Source organism: Sceloporus undulatus, chromosome 4 (genome assembly GCF_019175285.1).
Source record: "Sceloporus undulatus isolate JIND9_A2432 ecotype Alabama chromosome 4, SceUnd_v1.1, whole genome shotgun sequence".
Classification (NCBI taxonomy): domain Eukaryota; kingdom Metazoa; phylum Chordata; class Lepidosauria; order Squamata; family Phrynosomatidae; genus Sceloporus; species Sceloporus undulatus.
This window is the reverse complement of record NC_056525.1, coordinates 182,731,374-182,758,456: the sequence shown is the minus strand read 5'-3', so window position 1 is coordinate 182,758,456 and position 27,083 is coordinate 182,731,374. Positions and strand designations below refer to the sequence as shown.

At 37.9% G+C, this 27,083-nt stretch overlaps 1 protein-coding gene across 5 annotated transcripts in view; it reads right to left on the bottom strand.

Annotated features, from left to right (window-relative positions):
- NETO1 (neuropilin and tolloid like 1) overlaps nucleotides 1-27,083 on the bottom strand; it is a 128,853-nt gene that overhangs the window by 30,721 nt on the left and 71,049 nt on the right. For 3 of the 5 annotated variants that reach the window (XR_006103801.1, XM_042466161.1, XM_042466165.1), the window contains exons 5-6: nucleotides 18,347-18,388; nucleotides 18,110-18,237 (exon numbers count right to left, since the gene is read on the bottom strand). The exons of 1 other annotated variant lie outside the window; for it this stretch is intronic. Coding sequence is in view for 3 of the 4 variants with exons in the window: in XM_042466161.1 (XP_042322095.1) it covers nucleotides 18,110-18,237; nucleotides 18,347-18,388 (170 nt within the window). In the remaining variant the exon portion in view is untranslated. Of the gene's footprint in view, nucleotides 1-9,474; nucleotides 9,613-18,109; nucleotides 18,238-18,346; nucleotides 18,389-27,083 lie in introns of those variants that run through there. One more of the 5 variants, XM_042466162.1, reaches the window with a different exon arrangement.

Here is a 27,083-nt window from a genome sequence, read left to right as displayed (position 1 = left end):
GATAGATAGATAGATAGATAGATAGATAGATAGATAGATAGATAGATAGATTACTGTTATTATAATTTGTCTTTCTAGCCTATTCCGACCACTGACGAAGACTCTTTATCGAAACGCGTTTGGTCCTATTTTATCAATTTACCACTTATAATGGGATTTCTATGTTATCCCTCCTATTTGTGTCCTTGGAGGTGTTGAAAATCTCAGTTGTAGTTGTATTTTATATGTATGACATCTCCAATATTTGATTTATTCGCTGGGATTTATAGTTCTTAAGCCTAGTACATATTGGCTACACCGGCTCTTTTACTCATTTGCCTCAGAAGCTTTTGATTTTATCTTTGGGCTTTGCACACAGACCACAGCATTTTTTGTCTGTTTGCAGGATTGAATATATTTTACCTATCCCTTTCATTTTTTATCCAACTCTTCCAGTTTGTTTCCAATAAAACTATTGCTATTTTATGATCATTGCTCCTTTTTTCCCCCTAGACTTTTTTGTTCTGCAACACAATGATATCTTCCAACAAAGGTTGCTGCTCAATGAATCCTCAGTGCTTTCCTGCTAAAAAGTACTGGCTCCATACAAAACAACCCAACAAGGTTCAGAAGTGTTCTTAGAGAATTTTTTTAAAGTGTGAGGATTTAGTCAAGACTGAAGCTAGAGAAACTTGGGAGGGAAAATTTTAATTCTTCCTTTTTCTGATAGGAGCATCCAGCCAACCATACCTCACATGGCAGTTACCAATAATATAAAAAAGACTTTTCATTATTGATAAGGGGTGCATGAATATTTCCACTTCAGAACATTGTTATAATATTGCAAAAATTATACTATTGCATTGAAAATCTGTCAAATTTAATTTAAGCAGTACACTAGGAGGAAAGGTGTATACATCTCAGTCCTGTGATTTATGATTTTAATTGTACTATTTTAACTTATGTTTATATATGTTCGCCGCCTTGGGTCCCATTTTGGGAGAAAGGCAGGATATAAATAAATAAATAAATAAATAAATAAACTACTGGGAATACTCCCACTAATTCAGTGAAACTTACTTTCATGTATACATGCATAAAATTACAACATTGGCAATTTTGTACCACTTAAGGTAATTATTAGTACTATTACTTCTTACTGTATTTATAATATTAATTTTATAGTATTTTTGTTATATTTATTTTATATATTCGTTTAAAATATTTATATTTCTTTTCCCTCTGCCATAAAGATAGTTGAATGATAGCAAGGGCATCTGAACTAGGGACAGGAAAGAAATTTTAAGGCAAACCTACTTAATTCAGTGTCATATGATGACACATCATTTTCTTTTAACATATTTGATATTCACAAATATTCAGGTGGAAGTTGACCTAAAACTTGACTCCATGATTATTGCACTTTTTTAAAGGTGACTTATTTCCTTTGGGTTATGTTTGCAAATGCAAGGCCATTATATTTTGCTTTTACATGATTTCCAATAATAGATACAGCAGTCTGCTCATAACACAGATCTTCTTGCCCACAGTGGAGAGATAGCCCTGACTGGTTGAGAGTGAATAGACAGGTGTGTCTCTTATGTTCTGAACTTATGGGACTTAATACAGAGATGTTGGACAAATATTGAAATTCAAGGCATGAATTATTTTTAACTTTTAGGTCCAAAACACAAAGGGAAGCTTTGTAGAAATCAGTTATGTTTCAATATGCATGTAATAATAAATATTGAGAAACTTGTCTATATTACAGATAAAGGGTGGTCTCCCTCTCACAGTTATTTATTGAAATACATCTGAACAGAAATAGCCCGAAATGGATGGCCAGAGCTTGGAAATAAATTAGTCAGAATTAACTAGCAATGTGCTAATTCATTACCTGCTTCCCCCAATGAGGCTTGCTGAATAAATTTGCTGATTAACAGTATTCACTATTCCTCCGGTGCAACCTGTAAGAGATTCTGCTTCATTATTCATTGCTGCAAATGGTCTCAAGAGGAAGAATAAAGCTGAAGGGTGTTGGAGTTGTGAGAAACTGGAGCTAGCAAAAATGGAACCTCCGTTCGTTGGTTCTTATCTGGAAAAACATGTCCTATTATTGATCTTTGCTAACCAAGCTTCATGAAATGCCATTCCCTGGCAGTTATTACAATTTACCAACATACCTCCAGTTATGAAAAAAAATGTTTCCAATAAAATAAAAGATGAGAGGGAGTTATTGGGTTGAAATTAATTAAAAAGGGGGCTGCAAATATAAACTGCCTATTGAACTAAATGCAAACATAAATAAGTATTAAAAATTAACTTCCACTAGGGAGTTAAATAAAAACAAGTCTTAAAAATTAACTCCCATTAAGTTTATTCTTGAAGGAATTCTGACAATTTTGGCTATTTGCTTCCTGCTCTGAGGAGGTTTTTGAAAAGTCTTTGAAAACCACATTGTTTTCATGCCTATTTACAATTTGTGACATTTTGTGCGAAACTTGCACTGGGCTGTCTGTGCATAAGGCAGCATTTTCTGTACAAATCATTCATGTGTGAATTTTTTAACAGAATAAGGACATTATCACACCACACTCTTATTGTACTGCTATTCCACTTTTACTGTTCTGGATTTCCTGTTGTATTCTGTGCAGTGTTGTCAACAAGCCTTGAAGAGATTCCCCAGAATGTTTTACCAAAATCCCAAATCCCCAGAATTCCCCCAATATTTACCAGAATTTTCAGTCAAAATTCCCGTAAAGAAATTAATTAAATTCCCCGGATTCCGAGGAATTCCTCAGAAATTGGCAGTGTTGATTCTGTGATTTGCAGTTTAAGAGGTGGTCATTTAGAATTCTCAGCCAGAGAGCTCTTAGGCCTCACTAAACTACAAACCTCACAATGCAACAGGAGGCAGCCAGAGCAGTAAAGAGTGTGGTAATCTACTATAGGCCAAAACAGACTGCCTTTGGCATTGCCGTATCAGTGGCTACAGAGTGCGGTGTTTGTCGCATGTCCTGAAACTGCCCAGAGGCCACCTGACCTTTACGTGGAACAGCTTCATGACACCCAGAAGAGCAGCATTTAAACTTTACACACTGCACACCACTGGAGTATCATTAAGCCGCCTTTTTTGGATGGCTTCAAGGCAGATTAGGGAAGCCCTTCTAGCTATCAATTTGGCCCTAAGTCTCCAATTAGAGCATTTTCTATGCAGAAAATAATAGAAATATTATTTCTTTCAAAACAAAAAGCTGTTTCCTGTTCAGAAAATATTGTGTCTTCTGCAAAACAACCACAACTGGAAATATTCTCATTAGACGTCTCATCAGTGGCCCAAAGCAGATTGGCCAAATAAAGCAGCCTCCAGCCACTTCAGAAGTGTAGCATTTAGACAGTGCATGCCACTGAACTGTCCAGAAGCCGCTCCAAGGCCACCTAAGGTAGCCCGAAGCTGCTGGCAAAAGGAATGGATTTAATCCACTCCTGCCAGCAACCTGTTTGGGACCATGGCTGCATCCCGCTTCAGGAGCAGGCTCTCCAGTTGCTGTAGTCCCAGCTCAACTGGGAATGGAGTAGCCTCCAGTCACACCTTCAGGCCGATCTGCTTCACCCCAGTGTTATTTAACACTTCAAAAACATATTTTCCAAAACTTTTCAGGGGAGAAGGGGATAGTTTTGAATATGCTTTCCTTACCCCCCACCCATTTCTCAGTGCAGGCCCCTACCTGGCTGAAGCAAGGAAAGAAACCCTCCTTCTTAGTCAACTGGGTAAGCTACTCTGTCACCAGGGCAAAAACTAACCACATTGCTAACAGTATATTATCCCAGCTCATACATTTCAGTCATCAAGAGATTCTACCTGTATTATCTCCATATCAGAACCGTGGCTTTATATACGAAATCTCATGTGCCTTCCACAATGTTCTTTATGAACTTCCTATAGGCAAATAACTGTAGGAAAGCAGATGTAAAGAAATCTTCCTTCATCTAAGAAGATGTCTCAATGTACCAAAACAAAAGTCAGGACTTGCACACATAAATTGCACATTACAACTACTGTGGCCCCTCAGTATCCTTGGGGCATGTGTTCCAGACACACACACATCCCACGGATACCAAAATCCATGGATCCTCAGGTCCCATTATCCTCAATGATGGTATGGCCATGTGGTCACAACAACATTGGGCATAATGGAAGTTGACCTCATGCATCCTCCCTTCCTCCCTGCTTTCACTTGAGGCAGCAGGTGGCAAGGGGCTGCCACCGCTGCCGCTCCCTCCCATTCCTTCTTCCTCCTCTGCAGCTTCCTCCCACCTCCTCCGACCTTTTCCTCCTCCATGGCTTCTTCCTTCTCCCAGCTCTAGCTTCCTCCTCCTGCTTCCTTTACCCTCTTCCTCTTACTTCTCATTCTCCTTCCCCTCTGCGGCTTCTTCCTCTTTTTTGCCCTGCCACTACTGCCTCCCTCTTCCTCCTCTTTGCTCTGCTGCATCTGCTGTCACCTCCCTCCTCCTCCCTCTTTCTCATCTTCCCTGCCTCCTCCTCCTCTGCTCCCCCCCCCCCATGGGCTTGTCATCCACAGATGCTCTAATCCACAGATGGCAAGTCCACAGACTGTATGAATGAACAGCACCAACACTATCATAAGAAAACCCATCTTACAATATGATGTAGGTAGTGGTGAGGATGCCTTCCACCCAATGGCCAATATAATAATAATAATAATAATAATAATAATAATAATAATAATACTTTATTTATATACCGCTTTTCCAATGATCAAAGCGGTGTACATCAAGAATATAATTACATTCAGTTTACATTACATTCATATAGGCATGGAGTTTTTGAAAAACACATGTAAGCCTCTCAAACCAATACATTTTGTTGTGTGCCTTCAAGTCATTTCTTATTTGTGGTGACCCTAAAGCAAACCATCATGGGGGGGTCCCAACTAATGGCAACCTTAAGGCAACCATATGACAGGGTTTTCTGTGGGTGAGAGTATGTGGCTTGCCTAAGGTTACCCAGTGGGTTCCCAGAGTCATACACAATGCTCAAATCACAATGCTGACTCTTAAACCAACAAGTATCTAACCCATACTGTACTAATGAAGGGCAAGTGCTGATGAAACTAATTAGGAGCAGAAAAAGGAATGGGACCTTTGCCCATGACTTGTACCTCTTGTATGAAAGAAGAAGTGACATTCTGCCCATAAACATAGTGGGATCAGTGAGAGGTCACTAAATTCCACATATGTACAGTGCTTCTAAGAAAGACCTGAGTGCCACTAAGTCCATTTCACTCTCCTTATAACAGGTGAGTACTCCTCATACCCCTGTATAAATTCCTTGTAATGTGATTCCCTCAAAATAGTCTCTTCACAAAATGTGTGGTAATAAAGTGTTGAACTTGTTGAAACTCTGCTTCTTCTTCCACATTATCTCCAGAGTTATACATGAAACATACTCTTAGAGTCCATTCTTTCACTTTTAAAGGGACATTTCTAGTTGTGCACTAATATTCTCTGCAAGAATTACTGGCATTCCACCAATAACAGGGAAGCATACCTTATACAAATCTCTTGACTCTTCAAACATTTACAACATACAAAAATTATATGGAGGAGTTTTCATGCACAATGGCAATAATCTCTTACCATAAGAGAGTCTACTATTCCTGTGGAGTTTCCAGAAACAAACATAAATATGAACTCTCCATACCTCACTTAATCTACCTGCTAACTACATTTTTTCTTCACTTGAAGGCCAAATTTAACATTAGGTAAATCATGGCAAGATTCTACCATTAATCAACTGATCTGAAACAGCTGCGGACCTTAGAACATGGTAAGGGCGTAGAAGGGGCTCAAACCTTCTCAAGTCTAACGGGAGGGCTAAGCCTCCATCCCAAAATGATCAGACATTTTGGACCAACTGGACTTCTATGTGGCTGAGCCCCTTAAGGAATTAGCAATCATAAATGTATTAAATGATCAGACATACATTCACACACAAATTATTAAGACTGTTATTTTAGTTGAGCCCTCTGAGAAATAAGAAAGGATTATACATGGTTTTGAATTTTCTTTTGAATGTATGATGTGTGCAGTCCTGTATATTTTTTAACATAAGTGCACAGACTTTGCATTTAAAATAAAGTAGTAGAGGGAGGTATGTAATAGGAGACCTTATAGAAACCCTATAAGTACCTTTGTATTTACCCTATAGGTACCTTTGTATTGATAAATTGGCTGAATTTTTAATAACTAGTTTTGCAAATATTTTATTTATTATTTTGCCACTGCTTTATGGTAGCTGCATTTATTCTTACTTCAGCTGGTGGTGATTGTTATTTTAATGCAGTACTTTCTTTGTTTTAATTATTTTGCTTTTAAAAATGTATCTGTGAGTAGGTAATTTTAAAAAATGAATAGGTAATTTTAATGATGACCTCCCTGCCAACATTGTGCTCTCCCCAATTTAAAACATCTCCAAGGTTCCTGGGTGTGATTTTTTTAAATCTGATTTATTTCAATGATTAGAGGTATAGCCATGTTGGTGTATTGCAGTAAGCAGGCCAACAGTTTTATGACATTTTAAAGACAACTGTAGCTTGTGTTCCAATAATTTTTTTAATATTTTAACTTGTGACAAAACTGTTTTTTTAAAAGTAAGTAGTTATGTCATATCAATGAAAAAAAATTTTTTAAAAATGTCCATTAAAAAATAACTGTACAATTCTCAGTGCTACCTGTCTATATCTCTACTGCTTCTTGCAGTTTCAAAAAGAAAATTCTCCCCTAGCCTCTACCATAGTTGTATGTGAAAGGCTTGCATACCCAGAGGGAATGATCAAGTGGGTATTAGAAGGGAGAAATGTGTTAAAGAGACCTTTCCCAACACATTGGCTAAGTTGCAAAGTATACATTAATAAACATGTCTTCTAATTTTCCAGTTGCATTTCCAGCGGAAACTACTCCCTCCAGGCAATGGTATGTAACTGTGCTGCCTCCTTTCCTTTACAGAACTGCTGCTTGTTTGCTTATTCCCACAAAGACTTTGGCTTGTCTTTCTCTTACTTCAAAGGGAGCAAGATGACACACCCAACTGTTTTGTAAACCCACATTTGTATATTTTGCATTACAAGTGCTATCTTATAAAAATAATAATAATAGTGCAACAGAAAGGACAGGATAACTGCATATTATGTTTTCAGTCTTCTGTCTAAAAATCCCCGTGAAAGCCTCTCTTTCAAATCATCAGTTCATGTCATTTTGACTAAAACAAATGACAACTGCTGGAGCTGAATGCTGGTAATGCTTGAGTTTTGGTATGCCACTGCAATATGCCAGTGCCATTAGCAACAAAAGCAATAAAACTTCACTATAGCTGTGGCATATATAATTTATAGCCCCTGATCGCATTATGGTTTAAATGATTGTCTTGTCACCTTTAAGGCTTGTATTCTCATCATAGTAATGAAAAAGCAAGGCAGGCTGAATTGAACTATCCCCCCCCCGCCCCCCTCCCCACACACACATTTTAATTTGAGCACAATAGAAAGCTCTGGCTGCATACATTAAGAGAAAAAAATACTGCAAACTGTGAATAACATATAACTTCAGTAAAAGTCAGATCATAATCTCTTTATAGTGAATCACTTTTGATGAATTCTTTTTCATCAGACATTGAAGGTTTGCTCTGACAAGAAGATTAATGGGGTAAGTCAGAAAACCATCAAATGCTCAGCTTATATTCTTGCAAAGCCCCTCATATTTTTGCCCTCTTTCCTCTACCATATATTGGTTGGGAAAAATTATTTCCTGGAATCATGATAAATCTGACACTGAAAACTTACTCTCAACATGTGTCCTGTCTGCAGGGGCCAAATACAACATTCTTCCCATGGTGATGAGTTGGGATGATGCCCAGCCCAATCCCCAGTTCTGCTGTGAACTGTCCAGATGACATCAGGCCAGTTCAGCACTGAAACCAAGATGTAAATCCCTTTAAAAAAAATTTTAAGCTAAGACTTTGCTCCAGAGCTTCCAGAGATCTGGACCCCTCTGTTGTGATGCTGGCAGCTGTTTAGAATGCATCTCACTGTGCTACTTGGCACCACCACTGCTGGTGAGACTCACCCACTAGAGGTCAGAACAAGGTGCCCCATCATATAAACAGCACTGGGCACCTTGTTCTGTCTTCAGAGTGAGAAATTTTCCCTAGCAGTGGCAGTGTCAGGTGGCACAGGAGGATGCACGCTTCAACAGTAGTCCAACTGCTTCTGGAGTATTCTGCCCCATGCAGCCACCACCTGAAGCTTTTAGAAACTTTCTGCTGGTGCACCCAAGTGCTAAGCTATAGATAGTCTATAATATTGCATTATTATATTGGTCTACTTCCTATCCATTCTGTCGCTGAAAACCTACATCTTGACAGCAGTGGCAGAAACAGTTTCCAGAAGCAATGTGATCTTATTTAGGAGTAAAGAACTGAACTAATCCAATCCATGAGTCCTTGGATTAATCTCCAGATCAGAAGTTCTTCCATTGCTCAAATATTCAGACACAGTTTCTATCTCCCTTAAAATGCATTTAAGATTTTTTTTTAAAAAAACAAAAACAAAATTTATATTTTCAATAGAAATATATTTAAATATCTATTTAAAGTTTGTATTTCTGCCACAAACACAAGTGGAAACAAGATGGAATGGCCTTATGACTGAACTCACCGGAAAGTAAAACAAACCAGTAAAAACTAATTTATTCATCCCTTACAAATGTTGAGAAAGTGCCAGCTAAATGTGAAACAGCTATAAATCGCTTATCATTTTTGTAACCTCGCAAATTCATATTGGAATCTGCGAGTAAAAGTATAAAATATTTTTATGGTATTAGAACACCTAAAATGTAAATTATCCGGAAGTAAACAGATATAAAACATTTTAATGTTATAGTACTTGAAGATGCACTTCACAGTTTATATACTTATTCTAGAATTTTAAGTGATAGTTAAAAATGGGATAGCCTAATGTACTGACATTAAACCACAAATCATGATCTTAGACAAAACTAAAAGCACAGTGGGCTATTTTATTTTACCAAAAAGGGTGTTACTTCAGCTATGGACTATGTACAAGGGAGAGCATGTCCCATTCATTCTTCATAGAGAAAAAAAAGTATAACCCATTGCCCATTCAACAACAATTTAAACCAATATGGGTGTCTGATCTAATAAGGGAGTGTCACCATCTCCTCCTCGTCCTCCTCTCTCTTAGTGGAGTAGCACCGACTAAGACCTAACAGTAAAGGATTAGCCGGTCACCCATATGAGTGAGTAGTCCAATTACAATGGGGAAACACTTTACCCTTTCCTATTCCTTATTGGAAGAAATAATTTGACTCACCATAGCAAGGTTGGTGAACCTGTGGCCCTCTAGATGTTTCTGGACTCCAGTTTCCATCAGCCCCAATCAAAATGGCCATTAGATGAAAAATTATGTTATCAAAATCTGGAGACCACCAGTTCATAATATGTTTTTTATGTATAGACCGCTATTCCGCAATGATCATAGCATTATGATCCCTGCATTATGGTTACAACTGATAGGCACATTGAAAGCAGGGAGTCTGAAAAGCAAAACAAAACAGATTTTCCTTATGAATACCTGAGTGATCTTAATCGTGGACCATGGACCTAAACTGATCGTAACAGTTACAGTCAGCTTAGGTTCACAGCAGCTGGAGTGGATAATGACTTTATCACAGCTAAAGCTTTCCAGCAGACATGTTCAGTTGTTCCACAACATACCTTTGAGGTAAGCAGAAAGATATGGATTGATTTGATTTAGCACTAGGAGCCAACATGAAACCACCAATCCACAGCAGGTCCTCCCAGACCATTCCCCAGATTTGCAGGAAGTCCACCCCAGTGGGCTAATAAGTTGTTGTTCATTGCAGATTCTAGCATACTAAATAAAGCTGTGGATTCTTAATCCTGTATATTGTTTTCTGTCTTTCATGTGTGTAGCAGAAGCTAAAGTCTACTAGGAATAGGTTTGCTTACCTGTTATTATACCAATATAATACCAATTTTATAAATGTGCATTTATTCAATCAAGGAAGCCAATGCCCTGCGTTTACAAGACCTGAACAGGGCAACTGATTAACATGGCTCTTGAAGGGTTTTGTTTTGTTTGCCATAAATTGAAGTTGATCTAACAGCAAATAACAGCAACACCAATATCAAATGTGTTACACTTTGTTTCAGTAGATCCAGTGGAATTTCCCTCAGGGTTAATTAATACGATGGGAAATACTTTAGAAATTAGTCATAATTAAACTACATATTGACATCAGCATGTAGCAAGCACAATTCTCCTTTCTTGCTCTAAAGTGGCCGCAAATATGTAGTGGGATTATATGTAGATGGATGAGGAGGGGGTTATTTTAAAATCCCCAGTGGTGGCAATAGTTTTCTCTACATCCTTGTGTAGGAAGATCATTTTTAGAGGGGGAAAAACAAGATGAGGGAGCTGTTTTATACTTCTGCCATTCATGTGCCATGACCCCAGTCCAAACAAGCCCATGTGTGCTTTAGGGTTTTGTTTTATTTATTTAAAAAAATGAACTCTTAAGACTTCCTGCTATGTAGAACATAATCTAGCCCTTAGAAAAAGTGTGGCCAAGTCAAAGAGTGGGAAATAACTAGGCTCCTGGATCTTGAACAGATGCCTATAAGACACCTGATTAAAATAATGCCTCATTATTAAATTCACAGGAACCTTGTCCTTTTTCATTTGTTTCCCCTATTTGTAAAAACAAATATTTCAGCATAATCTTAACCATATTCAGATGTTACTCCAAAAGCATTGGGCCACATGCACTAGATTACTCCCAATGTATTGCAAATTTCAATGCTACCCATTCTATCCCTTCCCCCAGACCTCACACATCAGGTATAAAGCCTGAAAGGGGATAATTTCTAGGACCTTTCAGCTGAATGTGCTTCAAAGTCTCCAGGTGCTGACTCAGGATTCCCGATTTTAAGAAGGCTTTTAAATGTATTCAACTGGATATACTTAGAATTTCTCTTTGCATTTATTGTACAAAGGCTGGAAATAACGGCTTGGAAAAACATGATATGGGCCAGAGCTTGCACAGTTTGCATCTTCTTACCCTGCTTTTTCTGTGTGTTTTGAAATAACACCTGAATAAGGAATCTATGTAACTGGCATGGGTTACAGGTGTTGTCACAAAGGGCTACTGGCAAATTTTTGGAGTAAGGAAGGCATGTTTCACATGCCTTACAGAAGTGCAGCTAAAGGGGGTGCAAAGTGAAGGCATTGCCCTTCAAAAATAAGAATTCTGCCCCCCCCAAAGGAAATTATCCTTCCATGCTCAAATTTCTAGCATTGCATTAACTTAAACTTTTAGTTAAACAATTCAAACAGAGTTTAGGCATTCAAGAAAAAAGGCAGGCAAAGTGACAAAGTAATTATGAACACAGGAAATACAGTGGGCCCTTGGTATCTGCTGAAGTTTGGTTCCAAGATCCCCAATCAACACCAAAATCTGTGGATGCTCAATTCCCATTAAATACAATGATGTAGTGAAATGATACCTTTATATAAAATTGCAAAATCAAGGTTTGCTTTTTAGAATGTATATATTTTAAGAATATTTTCAATATTGAATGGTTGAATCTATGGATAAAGAATTTGTGGATATGGAGGGCTGAATGTAGAAGAGTTCTAGCTGTGAACAATTTTAGTGTTTCATTCCCTGTAGTGTTCATTCTTTCCCTGTTAATAATCACCTATAAGGCCTTCTCACAAAAGGCAACACTTTCTGGAAACTCTTCACAAGTCAAACCTAGTTGAAACTTGTGCAACAAAAATTAAAGCAGGATTGCACACGATTCCCTCCTATAGTAAGGTGAAATCCTTACATTTTCTTCAGTTTTGCTTTGTTAGGCTTTACTTCTGATTTTCCATCATTAAACTTCATATGTTTTCAGTATATAGGGATGAGGAAGGTATATTGTTGGACTGCTACTCCGATCAGTCCTAGACAACTTGGCTAATAGTAAACAAAGACAGTCATTGCAGTCCATTTCAGGGACAATGCCTGTCCCTCGCTTATTCTTTCTATCCTTTTGTCCTTCTATTTATATCCCACATTTATCCCTGTGAGGGATCTAGGGTGGCTTTCTCTTTTTACCCTTGCCGCTATGGATCTTTAAATATTTTAACTATGAATGAATGAATCTATATACCCCTCCATATTTCAATAATTCACAAACACAAAATTAAACAAAAAACAAGGGGCCAGACTGACAGCAGAATGACGCACATTTCTTCAAAGGCCTAGCTTTGGAAAGGAAGGCCAGGATTCTATCTTAATAAATATCCATGGAATAAAGAAACGTGTGGGCATAAACAAGGTGAGAAAGCGGGGGGGGGGGGGATAGTTTCTCTGTCTCAAAAGAAGTTTAGCACAAGTATGAGAGAGGAAAACATAGAAATAAAATATGTTCAGACAATAGAAATGAAAGACAAACATATAAACCTGCATTAGAGACACCAAATGGGAGACATTTGTCTCAACACTGAAGAAAAAGAAAAGAAAAAAAACACAGAAAAGGTATTTAACACCACTTTAATGTAATCTTCCAGGCACAGAAACACAGGGGTATAAATACATTATTTACTGTGTAAAACACAGTAATGTTTCCAGGTACAGAACAAACAGATAGACTTTTTATACTTAGAAAGAAATATATTCTTGCATGAGCACAGATAGGAAACTTCTTACAATTATGCAGTCAGTACTTGGAATTCTGGAATTCTGACCTCTTATAGTGCTATAAAAAGGTTCTGTTGTGGATTTTGGCTCCATTTTCACCATTTACACATGAACAAGCAAAAGCTGACTCCCAATAGCCATACTTCCTTAATGGCCTCTTTAATAAAATTAAAATAATCTATATGTGAGAAAATTCAATCATAAAAAGAAATAAAGTAGGACAAGTTCCTAAAATTGTATTAATGCTAACCTTTCTATAATACCAACAAACCATTCTACAGTAGATAGATAGAATACCACCACAGCAAATCCACATATAATTTGCACAAAAATAATCTTGCTAGTATATAACTAGTAACCACTAATACAAAATCTGGGGGCTAGATTGCTGTAGGCTGTGTATAAACCATGTCATCAGTCTTGCTAGAACTGGATTGACTTCCAATTTTATTCCAAAAGGCCACCTTCTCCTATGTAAGTCTGTTTCATGTTCCACTACCTTCAAGTCTGGATAGGTGAGTACATATAGCACTGCTTTCTCCAGATTAGCACCCAAAACGTGGATCTCCATTCCAAGGGAAATCAGGAGGCAGCTAAAACTGCATTGTTTCACATACCTTTTAGAAGTGCCACTAAAGGAGGTTTAATGTGAAGGTATTGCTCTTCAAAAATAAGAATGCTGCCCCCCACCCCCAAAAGGAAATTATTCTTCCATGCCCATTTTTCTAGCATTACATTAACTTAAACCTGTAGTTTTAGTCCTTAAAAATCAGGGGTGACTGCTCTGGATGTTTTACAGTTTAAAAACTATTCCAAAGAAGTTACTTTAGTCTGTGTCCCCATGTTTCATTTGTTTATTTAATGTTTTGAGGATCTTTTTTTTCTGTTGTGTGTTATTGCTGACAGGACATAGATAAGTTCTACAAATAAATAACAGGTTGAACAGAAATAATGTTGTGAATCTGAGACTCTGCCTTAATAGATTCTGAGATATGTGAATGGTATTGCTGCAAAAGTACTTTCCTAAAGCTAGATTTGATGCTATGTTGATAATGAACAGATGTTCCACCATGTAGACTGACAGACTCATTTAACTCTAGGAAAGGAGTGTAACTCGAGGAAGCAAAATGGGGATATTTCCCTTCCAATAAAGATTCTGTCCCCCAAATGAATTTTCCTTCAGTCCCCAAATTTCTAGCACAGTAAAATATTGAAGACTATTCACACTTAGAACTCTTGTGTTTGCATTCCCTTGGTAACTTTGCCAGTCTCATTTCTTTGGATGCCCAAACTGCATTCTAACTCAACTGAAGTTTAGAATTACTGCTAGAAATTTGAGAACAGAAAGAAATGTTAATTTGGTGGTTAATTTGCATGTACGTATAAATGCACCAACTCCAGGAAGGCTCTAAAAGGGTGCGCCTCATTGCCGTACCCAAGCAGTGAGGGTACATACACAAAACAAAAAGTCAAAGCACATGGGGTGAAGGGGGGCATGACTGCACCTTGCCAGCATCTGCATGGGCACATCTCTGCTCCGATGCCCTGTCCCAGTGAAGTGCTGCACATGTGAATGTGTGCAGATTCAAGGGAAAGCCATCCAATGGGATGACAGTTGATGGCAGTTTGCTCCTGTGAAGGTGTGAGGGATGGTGCGGGGGAACTGTAAAAAAAATGTACCCAGCAGCACAGCTTCAAGCCGTGCTGTGTGGCCATGACATGCATATTCCAGCCGCAGGCAGTGCGGTTGGTAGGGTTTCAATGTGGCTTCAGAAAAGGCAGCTTCAAGCCACTTTTCCCTTCCCATCTATTTTGCCCTTTTGAAGAATTCAACAAAAATTTCTTAATTGTGATCTCCAACGGTTTATACTTTGATTGGATATCTATTCCAGGTCCAAAGATGAACTGATGGAACCACAATAATGTTCAAACAGTACTGCTGGCAATTCCTTTTCTATACATGTACACTTTCTTCCATTTTGATCAGCACTCTATTAGCAAAAGGTATTGACTTCTCATTTTGCATCTATGCTGTATCGAGATCAATACTGAAGCCTCACACTGTAGTACGAGTTGCTCAGGTGGGGTATAGTACTTTAATGTTGGATAATATCTAATGGATTCTTTAATTTTTTGAAATGTGCTTTCTTGGGTTTCTTGAGTTTGTTCTCATTTCCATCATTGTGTGACATGTAGCTCACAATCATCAAACAAGTGTGCACAGAATTTGGAAAATAGTTAACCATCCTAATAAGCACTGGACTCGTCTTGCATACTGTGACCAGGGCATTCTACAGTGAGTCTCACTTTCTCTGGGTCTGGTCTTTTGTCCCTTTAACATTAATAATATCTAACGTAAGATACTTCAGTAAGATCTCATTGGCCTTGTTAGCTGCCGCATCACACTGTTGACTCATATTCATCATGTGGTTTACTTAAACTCCCAGATCCCTTTCACACATAGTCTCCTTAAGCCAGGTGTCATCCATCATATATCTGTTCATTTCATTTTTCCGCCCTAAGTGCAGTAACTTACATTTCTCCTTTTTTGAATTTCCTTTTGTTAGCTTTGGCTCAGCTTTCTAGTCCATTCAGGTCATTTTGAATTTTGATCCTGTCCTCTGGAGTATTAGCTATTCCTCCTAATTTGGTGTCTTTGCAAATTTGATGAGTATGCCCCCAATTCTGTCATCCAAGTCATTGATAAAAATGTTGAATAACACTAGGCCCAGGACAGAGCCCTGTGGGACCCCACTGGTCACTCTCCAGAATGAAAAGGAGCCGTTGTTGAGCACCCTTTGGGTTCGGCCAGTCAACCAATTACAAATCCATGTAACAGTTACCTTGTCTAGCTCACATTTTGCAAGCTTGTTTGCAAGAATCTAATGGGAGACCTTGTCAAAGGCCTTACTGAAATCAAGATATACTATATCCACAGCATTCCCATCATCTACCCAGCTGGTAATTTTATCAAAGAAAGAGATCAGATTTGTCTGGCATGATTTGTTTCTCTGAAACTCATGTTGACTTTTTGTGATTATGGAATTGCCTTCTAAATGTTCACAGACTCTCTGTTTAATGATCTGCTCTGGAATCATTCCTGGTATAGATGTCAGACTAACTGGACGATAATTGTTGGGATCCTCTTTTTCTTCCCTTTTTGAAGATGGGGACATTTGACCTCCTCCAGTCTGCTGGGACTTCTCCTGTTCTCCAGGAGTTCTCAAAGATTATTGCCAATGGCTCCGATATTACATTTGCCAGCTCTTTTAATACCCTCAGATGTAGTTCATCTGGTCCTGGAGACTTAAATTCATTTAGATTAACAAGATATTCCTATACTATCTCTTTACTTACTCTGTGCTGAAATTCCCCTATTCTGTCCTCTGCTCCATTATCCTCAGGTTGAGCACCCCTTTCCTTTTCTGAGAACACTGAGGCAAAGAAGGTGTTGAATAATTCTGCCTTTTCTCTGTCCCCTGTTAGCATTTTGCCATCTTCTCCATGTAGTGGCCCTACCATTTCCTTCTTGTATGGTGGGTAGGAACCTAATTACTGTTCTTGACCTTCTGCAGTGTGGAAGATATTGTGGTACTCTGCTACAATTAAATCCATGACCTGTGCTGCAAGGCTGCCCAGTAGTAAATTCCAAGCATTACTCTTTCCCCATTGCATTGGTTTGTTAACAAATGGCTATCACTTTCCAGTGATCTCTCGGTAGTTTAGTTATACATTAACCACACAAAATGTGTGTGTGTGTGTGTGTGTGTGTGTGTGTGTGTGTGTGTGTAATTTGGATGCTGCTATGCAATAGAAGCACAGGTAGGACATTACATGAGGTTTCACAATTCACCTGAAATTTTATATGCTTTTGCTCTGATATCATTGTTGCAAAAATGGATATGTTGTTATTTTCACTTTTTATTGTTCATGTCCTGTGCAGATGTTCAGCTACCATGCCTACACTAAGTACCCTCCCCATCTATAATGTCCTGATCCCTCATCTCTGCCTGAATTGGTTTTTCTCTGCTGGCCTATGACTTTATCCTGCAAAAGTGTTTCTTTTCCCCACATTCTTTGCTTTACTTTCCATAAGCTGGACATTTGTCCTTTCTCCTTTCATGTAGCCTCCTACAAAACATTCACTGATTTATCCTGTTTATGGTTGCAGGTGATCTGTCAGATTCTTGTTCCTCAGCAAATACCTTATGTATTTGTTCTGTATTTGTCCTTTACTTGTTAGATAATTCATAGTTTTGCAATCTTGAGATTTATCCTGAATGAGATCTATTTCTCTTAATAATCCCTCCATCAAGGCAAGTTCCAGTTTGCCACACACAATCCTATCTCTGATAGGGGAAGATTTTATATCTGCAAAGTTACATGGGATCTGGTGGCTCAGTGGTTAAGATGCTGATTCTGACTATCATGAAGTCAGCAGTTTGAGACCCAAGTGCTGTGTGACCAGATGAGCTCCAGTCACTAGTCCCAGCTTCTGCCAAATTAGCAGGTCAAAAGCATGTGAAAGTTCAAGTAGATAAATAGGTACCACTTTGGTGGGAAGCTAACAGCATTCTGTGCAGTCAGGCTGGCCACATGACACGGAGTCTTATTTGACAATGCTGGCTCCCTCAGCTAATGATGAGCACCATCCCCAGACCCAATTAGACAACCTTGTCAAAGGAGGAACCTTTACCGTTTTACCTTTTACATGTAAATATTAGGATTGTAGTGGTGGTGATTATTTGGATTGTTGTCATGGTCATAATGGTTTACCTTCAATCATCTCCAACTTATAGTGACCCTATCATATGCTTTTCATGACCAGATTTATTCAGAGAAAATTTGTAGTAGCCTTTCTCTTAGGCTGAGAGTGCTACTTGGCTAAGGTCACCTAGTAGATTCAAATGCAATAATAATACAATCATTGTCCCTGTTGTTATTGTTATTGCTTGGGGAAAATGTGGCATTCCCACAATAGAAATGTATCTTGACAAACTTATATTTGAATTCCTTGCAAGAATCTACAACTATTTTGCATTTGTTGTACTATACTCTAGAAATGCCCCAGTCTAAAAATTCCCTGTAGCTCAAAATGACCTACCTATTATGCAGCCCCAAACATTATTTATAGCAAGTGAAGGTTACTTTGTGCAGTGATAAATTGCTTTCACCTCAGAGAAAGGAAAATAATAGTTTACAGGTTCAGCATTGCAAACCTTATTAAGTAAAGCATCCTTGTACAAAGTAATAAATGCAGTATTAGTAAAGTCACTTTCTTAAATTAAGTCCCCAAATCAGAGAATGGAACAGGACTGACCTTGGATCGTGGCGGTGCTCGGATATACCATTTACAATCTACTGCCTCAGTATCAGAAGCTTTCCCTTCTTTTCCAATTTGCACAGATTCCACAATTCCTTCAGATCCTCCCATCTCAAACTCACAAACTGAGAAACAGCAACACAACAAAATCAAAAGATCACACCCAAGCAATAAGATAAAATATGGAAAAAAGAGATATACTGCTCAGTGTTGTGGAACATTGAACATACCAACCTGGCAATGGTTTCAAAACACCAAGATCTTTGAAGTCTGGATCTTAAAGTAAAATGGAAAAAGAGAAGAATTAGCCTTTACCCTCCAAAATAAAATCTAATTGCAAAACCAGATTAATGTTGGGGATTGGAATTTATGTGCATTCATGAAATGTGACTACTTTTAGTGATCAAATTCACAGACTGATGATAATGTAACACAGAGAGCTGTTTGAATAAGATGTATGCAGGGTTTTTTTTAATTTCTAACAACCCCCCCCCCCCCCCGACAAATACCTTAGTTTGATCATAATATCCTCCTTCCCAAAATAAGACTTACCAAAACAAAGCTTTGCTATAAAGCCTGATGTCTCAATGAAAAGATTAGCAAAGGAAATTCCCATTAACAATCCACTTATGCCTTTGAAACTAGTTCAGATTTCTACCTATTTTGTATATCATCAATGAATATATAGTATACATATAAAGGCTAATTTACTTGTAAGAGTTGTATGAACACTGCTGTGTGACACAGATAAGAAGTGGAAACTCCAGTCCTATAGGCAGTATAACACATCTGTTTCCATGGCAAGAAGGGTAAAAAGACCATAAACACTATTTCAGTATGCAAGTGAATAAAGTATGTATACATATATTTATTTAGCATAAAGATAGATGCTAAAAGCCTGCCTGATTTTTTTAAAAGTATGTGTCTGTTGGCAGAAACAGGCACAGAAATGTAACTATTGGCAACTATTGGTACTGCCCCCCAAAATAAGAATTCTCCCCCTGCATGGTTTCTTTCTTTTTTTTTATTTTTATTTTTTCATTTCCAAATTTTTAGCATTGTAATAACTTAAAACTTCAATTGGGTATTTAGAAGTACCCAAGCCACCCAAAGCAGAGGGCCAGGAAGAATTAGCAATGGAATGCAAATACAGCAAATAAAAGAGTTCTAGGTGTAAACTACAATGTTTTACTCTTTGCAATGCTGGAAATTTGGAGACTAAAGGAAAAGTTATTGGAAGGGGGCAGGAAGCGTCCGCTATGTCAAGATGGCGGTGCCCATGTAGAACGGGTGCCACCATTTTGTACGTCCCCAGGACGTACTAGGGTTAGGGGCGTGCGTAAAGCATGCCTTTTCCTAAACCTAGTACATCCTGGGGACGTACTTTACGCCCATGAGGAAAGGGCCTTTGTTTCTCATAATTTCAAGGAAGTGTACGTGCATAGGAAGGCATTATCACCAGTAATAGAGTTCCTCCATACTGAATTCTTTTCCACCACCATTCAAGCTTGGAAATTTGCAAAAGCCTGAGTATTTTCCTAAAATACTAATGTTTTCTTGTTTCATATGTTATTTGGTATCCAGGTTTAAAATAACTTGTTTCAATATGCAGAAATCAAGTAAGATTTAAATACGTTTGGATATTCCTTCCTATGTTTAATCACTCCAATGATTTTATTCTTGCATTTCTAAATTGTCTAATGAATAGGCAGCTACCAAATTCCACGTTATGGTGTGATTTAACAAAGAAGAGAGAGAAAGAGACCTGAAAAAATGTAAATAAATACAAATTACATGATCAATCTACTTTCCAGTTATAATTAATATTTCACCTTCCTAAACATTCTTTCTTTTCCCTACAAAACACACAAACATTGCTGACGTAGAAAACTTGACATAAATCTGTTGGTACTCAGCGTACTAAAATTGTTGATCAATATTTGTTAATTGATTCAAGGAGTTTATTAACATCAAATTGTTTTTTATGCATCTACATTACTTTGCCATGAAAAGAATGATTTGAAATGTGCAGAAAGAGACACAGAAAATGCCCACTGCCACTGTGCTTGTATATATGTATGTATGTATGTATACTAGTCAGTAGAACGCAGAACTAGAAACATATATAACCAATATCTTTCATTATTGGATATAAAAGCCTAGGCTTCTTGAAGCCAAGGACAAAATTTTACAAGAATGACTCAAAACAAACTACATGTACTGTACTTTTTCTTTACTCTGTTTTACGTGTTTTTGAATTGGATTTGTTTGGGAGTTTTTTAGTATTTTAAATAGGATTGCTCATTTGTTTTTGAATTTTTTTATGATTAAGTTTTTGGCTATACTTAGTTTTACTGATATTGCCAGCCTCCTTAGGTCCTGTGCTGGGAGAAAAAAGGGATATAAATTGAATAAATAATTAAATAAATCAAGAATGAGTGGATAGGTTTTATTTGTTAATAATAACACTAATCTCTTCAAGTACTAAATATCCAGGTATGATTGGATGGTGGTAGTATTTGTTAGTAAATGAAGATAATTTTGTTTAAAAAGATACTTTCCTCCCAGCGTCTCTCTCTCTCTCTCCCTCCTCCTCAGCTGTGGGCCAGGCTGCTGCTGCTGCTGCTGCAGGTAAAGTTTGCAGTGGGGAGGGGGGTTTTATACTTTCCTCCCAGCGTCTCTCTCTCTCTCCCTCCTCCTCAGCTGTGGGCCAGGCTGCTGCTTATAACGAACGAATTTGTATTTGTGGGGATCATGAAATTGAGGATCTAGCACACATTTTGTTTAGTTGTAATTTGTACCAAGCAGAAAGGGATCAATATCTTCATCCCTATATTAAACGAACAATATACTGGGAGACCCACATCAGAACATCATACTTTATGAGTGGTAAAGATTCAAAAATCTCTATTGCTACAGCTCGGTTCCTTCATAAAGCATCGCTGTTGAGATCTAGATATGTTGGAATGATTGGTGTTAATTGTAAGGGGGATGAACAGATTTGATGTATGTCGACGGATATTTTATGTTACTTTTGCCTCCCATTTCAATTCCAATTTTAATTCTGTTTTATTCCCTATGGTAACTATCTTACATACTATTGTTTAATTGTTAACTATTTTATTTTATCTGTTTACTAGTATATCCTAGTAAATCATATTGTATATCCTTTAGATATACATAAGCTGTAGACAAGTAGTGCATGTTCTGGTTCTGGTGCACGCTTAGGTTATGCATATGTATTCATATTGTATGGAGGTTTATTGCACCTAGTGCACTGTATTTACATTTTATATATAGCTGTGTGATACTGCTTTTTATTATGTTACTAGTATTTTGAAACGGCCCTTGGGCTACTCAATAAATTGTATTGTAATTGTAATTGTTTAAAAAGATATGTTACTGATGAGATATATAAAAATATAAAAAAATTTTCATACACAAATACACACACACACAAATGTTAACTACTGTCCCTTTCCCTTAGGCCATATTAATTTGGTGGGAAGCACTTGAACACTTGCTCAACCTGAAAAGTGGCTCCAATCCCTGTGGAAGCTGCCCACTCCTGACTTCTGCCTGCTTAAATCCAGCACAGCTATGCTAGTGGGTGGGTATGTGCTCCCCTAATTTCACATGGAATTTATAGCATACATCACTCATCAAAACAGAAACTCAAATAAACTCAGAACAGTAAAACTGTAATTCAATAAATTGATAGCCATAATATACAACCATCCAATGTCAATATCACTTTCAAAAAAACAAAATAAAGCCCAACACTGTAAGAAGCAGTGTGCCAGAAAACCAAAATGAAGGCAAAGGTAAAAAAAAACAGGGATTTCTCATCAGGGATATGAAAATTCTGGCATTTCAGTGTTCATGAATTGCAACTTCTATAACTTCTTACAATTATCAGTGCTATCTAGGACATGTTTGAATTGCAGTCCGACAACATCTAAGGGCCAGGGACTGACCCAACTAGGATCTAATACCATACATAAATGGATACCACTTTCCCAAAAGGATCAATTTATTTTTGCTATACTCTAGAGATTTGTCCAACAGGCCAAATAAAATATCATCCTCTGTCTTCCCTGTCCTCTGGTTCTGATTCAAACAGTCCAGACAACTCCTCCTTATTTTGCTCTAGATCTTCTTGGAAAATGTGGAAACTTTGCTGCAATGCCAGGCAGCTGTTTACAATGTGCCCTGCTGTGCCAGCCACCATTTCCATCCCCAGTTCAAGTAACTAGCTCTGAGGTCAGAATGAGATGTCCCACTATTGATTGATGCTGGATATCCCGATCTAACCACAGAGTAAAAGACCCGTCGTACCTGTGGTGCCTGAGCCAGTTGGCACAGTAGCAAATGCATGCAAACACCTGTCCAACATCATAACAGAGGTCCCAAGGCTGCTCCTGGACTATTCTGGTCTGCCTGGGTCTCAGATAATGATGAACTGTATGTATATATTTAGTATCTTATGAAGAACAAGTGACCATTATAGAGGTCTTACCAGCCACTTCATGTATATTCAACTGGAGAAATTTATAATTGATAAAATACTGATAAATGCTTCTATTGAGCAGAATTGTATTTTGAAGGGGAATGTAATTCAGTAAAAAAATACTACCGAACCAAGGTCAGATGGTCCACCCACTACTAGTATACCTGCTCTGTGTGGGGTTAAGTCCCCCTCATAAAATGCCCATATTTTCTAGTGCCTCCCTAAAATGTATAAGAAAAATTGAGCTGAGTATTTTCAGTATATTGATGACCTGGCAGCACAAATGACTTTTACCTGTGGTTTCATGTCAATGTCAACTACCACCACCAGGGATGAACCTTGTGAAATCCACAGCTCACCAGCCAATGAGAAAAGATGAGCACAAACATTTCAATATTTGGCTGAATAATTGATGGTATTGAAGATCACGTAAGATGTCCAGGACAACCAATAGGGTTTCACTGCTCCAGTCCATTTTCTGGCTGAATCATCAACTAGGGCAAGCATAGTAATTTCAATCCTGAATTGTTGTTGTTGTGTGCCTTCAAGACATTTCCAATTTATGGTAGCCATAAAGCAAATCTATCACAGGATTTTCCTTGCAACATATGTTCAGAGAGGGTTTGCCTTTGCCTTCGTCTGAGGTTGAGAGAGTGTGACTTGCCCATGGTTGAGCAGGGATTCAAACCCTTGTCTCTAAAGTTCTAGTCCAGTGCTTAAACCACTATACCATACTGGCTCTGAGTCTTGAATATAGGTACCCCAAACAGCCTAAAAGTTGCCCAGTTCATGGGAGAATATAATTAATACTGGGAGCCAGATGTCAAGAACAGAGCCCTTCATCTTAAATAGCCATGTTTACAGGATAGCAACTGGTGAAGGGATTCTACTGGTACCTTGAACAAATGGATTCTCTAGACGAGGTATACTGAGGGAGAAACATAATAGATTTAGGTACATGAAGAGATGAAAGAAGAGACTTCACCCTAGTGCTAGATCGTGAATCAGGCATGATTGCACCATCTATTTACTAAGGGATTGGAGATTCTTTGCCTTTTTCTTTTTATTCTTTGCCTTATGCTTTATCTTTTGCTAAGCTAGAGTTCCTTAGAATTTGCCATTCTGGTCACCTGATCTCCCAAGGTTTTAAACAACTGTATTGTCTAGCAGGCAAATCAACATGAAGGTTCCCCTTATGAACCTTTTAAGCTTTGAGATTTCAGGATTTTTTAAAAAAATATTAAATTTAAAAATTAACTTATGTAGTTCTACACTCCTTTGGGAAGTTCATCATATTATATAGATAGCTGAACAAAAGCAAAAACATTCTGCCACCTTCATTTGTAATATAAACTTTGTTTACCTCTAAAAATGTGTCCTGTTTCCTGGATCTATTCCCTTACAAATTTATCAAAGAAGTGTAAAGAAAATACTTCTACCCATCATTAATAATAATCCAGCAAGTATTTGCTTGTTTGATTTCTATCCTGCCTTTTCCCCAGCTATGGGACCCAAGGCACCTTACAAAAGTTTGAATGTATAAAAGTGAATTTACAAAGGATCTTTTATAGGTATCCATTAAGCATTTTAATTAACTTACAGAAGCCCATCTATTAAATTTCTATAGAACCTTACTTTAGTCAAGACTGATCAACATGAACTACACTTCTAAGTAATATTGTTTTCTGTTGATGTAAATGTGACTGTACCTAAAGGACACCCCCCTCCCCAAGTTAGAAGACATCAGAGAAAGAGGACAATGCTACACATGGAAGAAGAAAAAAGTTAAAGAAGAGATCTATAAAGAGATGATAGATATTTTTATAGATTTTTTCCTGCTCACTGTGGGGAAATCTCTAGGAACCACTATCTATAACCTTCCAAGCCAGACTGTAGCTTCCTTTGCTCAACTGACATGTAGAAGCATATGACTGAAGAATTATCAACAGGACATTTTAAAGGATACTTTTATGGATTACAGAGTACTCTTTTGGTGCAAAGCTACTTGAAGGTGAGGGCCTTTTTAAGGCATCTGTAAGGCCCTAAAAATATATATGCACCAGATTCCAACTGATCTAAGCAGGGTCAGCCTTTTTAGTACTTGGATGACAGACTGCCAATGAATACCAGGCGCTGTGGGCTTTATTTCAGAGGAAGGAAGTGGCAAAACCACATCTTGGTATTCCTTGCCTAAGAAAATCCTATGAAATTCATAGGGTTGCCATAGGTCAACAGGCAACTTGCATATATACACAGATGTGTCCTTCTATAGAGTAGAAAGCCGAGTGCACTGTGAGCAATCCCAGGTCCTGAATCCTGCTCACTGGATTCTTCGATGATATTGTGAGCTAATATTCCTTGAACTATTCATTTACACTATGAATTACCTCAGCTTGACTGAGTTTGACCTGGCCTACTTAATTAGATCTGACTTGCCATAACTTGACTAAGCTGCTCTATTATAACCTAATACAATTCTGTCTCATACACACGACAGCACCTGGCTCACTTCACAACATGAAACTGATCAACTCAGCTTACCTCTCACTCTGTGGATATCAGGCCCTTACTTAATAGGATACATTGTCCTAAACATAAGGCCTATGTCAATAGATTTTACATAAGTTTTAGTGTAATATTCAATAACTAATGCAATTTATCTAGTTTAAACCGAACAAACCATTTTATAATTGAACCTAAGTTATGATACCTTGAGTGGGGTTTTAAAAAACAAGGGAGAGAGAGAAGAAAATAAGGAAATCTCAAGATGCAAAGTGCTGGAAGAGAAATCTGAATTGAAATCCAAATTAAAAGTAAAAAAATATAAGAAGGCAGAAGGAAAAAGAATGAGAGGAGATAACAGGAGAAATGCAGCACAGAATAAGTAAAGAGGTAATACAGGTGTATCCGATTAGTCTAAATAAATTTAAGTCTCCAAGACCAGATGAACTATCTCTGAGAGTATTAAAAGAACTGGAAAATGTAATCTCAGAACCATTGGCAATAATCTTTGAGAACTCCTGGAGAACAGGAGAAGTCACCATCTTTAAAAAAAAGGGTTAAAAAGAGGAGATCCCAACAATTATCGTCCAGTTAGTCTGACATCAATACTAAGAAAGATTCTAGAGCATATCATTAAAGAGATGGTCTGTGAACTTTTACAAGGGAATGCCATAATCACAAAAAGTCAACATGGGTTTCTCAAAAACAAGTCATGCCAGACTAATCAGTCACGTGGTCTCTGTCTCCTCCTCTCTCTATCTCTCCCCTCCCCTTCATTAGCCTTCAAAAGCTAGTATTTTACTTCCCCCCCACTGGGGTGAAACGGATGGGGCAAAAGAACTGGCCGCTCTGGCCCTGATCGTTCCGGGACCACGGTGATCAGATGCTACACTCCCAAAGCTGGTCACTGCTGTGGTCCCAAATGGGCCACCCACAGGAGTGGCTTTTTGTCACTCCTTTTCAGGCTGGCTTCAGGCCACCTTAAACAGCTTCAGAGGTTTGGAGGTGTGCACCATTTGAATGCCATGCTCCTAAAATGGCACTTTATTTGGCCTGTGTGTTTCTGGCCATTGTCACAACAGCTAAAATATGTTACATATAAAAATAAAAATAAAAATCCCACAAAAGTCATGTTGGGTAGAGCAAATGGGCAGGGAGGCAGGGTTAAGGGAGAGTTCAGAAGATAGCCGAGAGACCACTGATGGCAGAAACTGCCCCAGTGGTGCTATTGAAGGGATGTGCAATGCTGAGGGCTCCCAAATCAGTATGTATCCATTTACTTTTGCTAGTATGATTACAGTGAGAATGGGGATCATGTGCTAATGTCCCTAGTCTTGGGGGAAAGGCAAGATATAAATAGAGATAGTGATGATTATAATAATGGAATAATCTCTTGCACTGCAGTACTTTCCTAAAGTTAAGCAGACAAAGGTTCCACAAATGTCTCTAGAAGTGGAACAGACTTTCTATATTCTAACCACATTAACTAGTAATTTATATTGAATATACTGGAAAATATTTCAGAATAAATAAACATACAATTTCACTGTAAAATCCTCATTCCAAGATGCACAGAGAAAAGAGAGAACTGACTCATATCGAAGGATGGCAAAAAGCAAGAGCTGGAGAAAATGAGATAACTAAAATCAGAAAGATTTATTGATTGATTCATTATCTTCTTAGTATGCCACCTTTGCCAGTAACAACCTACAAAAAGGACTATGATATTCCTTAACATGTACACTTTATTTAATAAACTTGTTCAAAATATCTCAACTGTTGTCTGATTTTTTATTTTTCAGAGTTGGCACAGTACAGTAAACAGATATCCTACAGCAAGGTTTCTATACTTTTCATTGGATTCACTGAACACGCCAGTTGTAGGGCAAAGACCCTTTCTGAACAAGCAATTGAACTTACTTTCACTGCAAATTTGTAAAAAGGCCAAGTTTATCTACT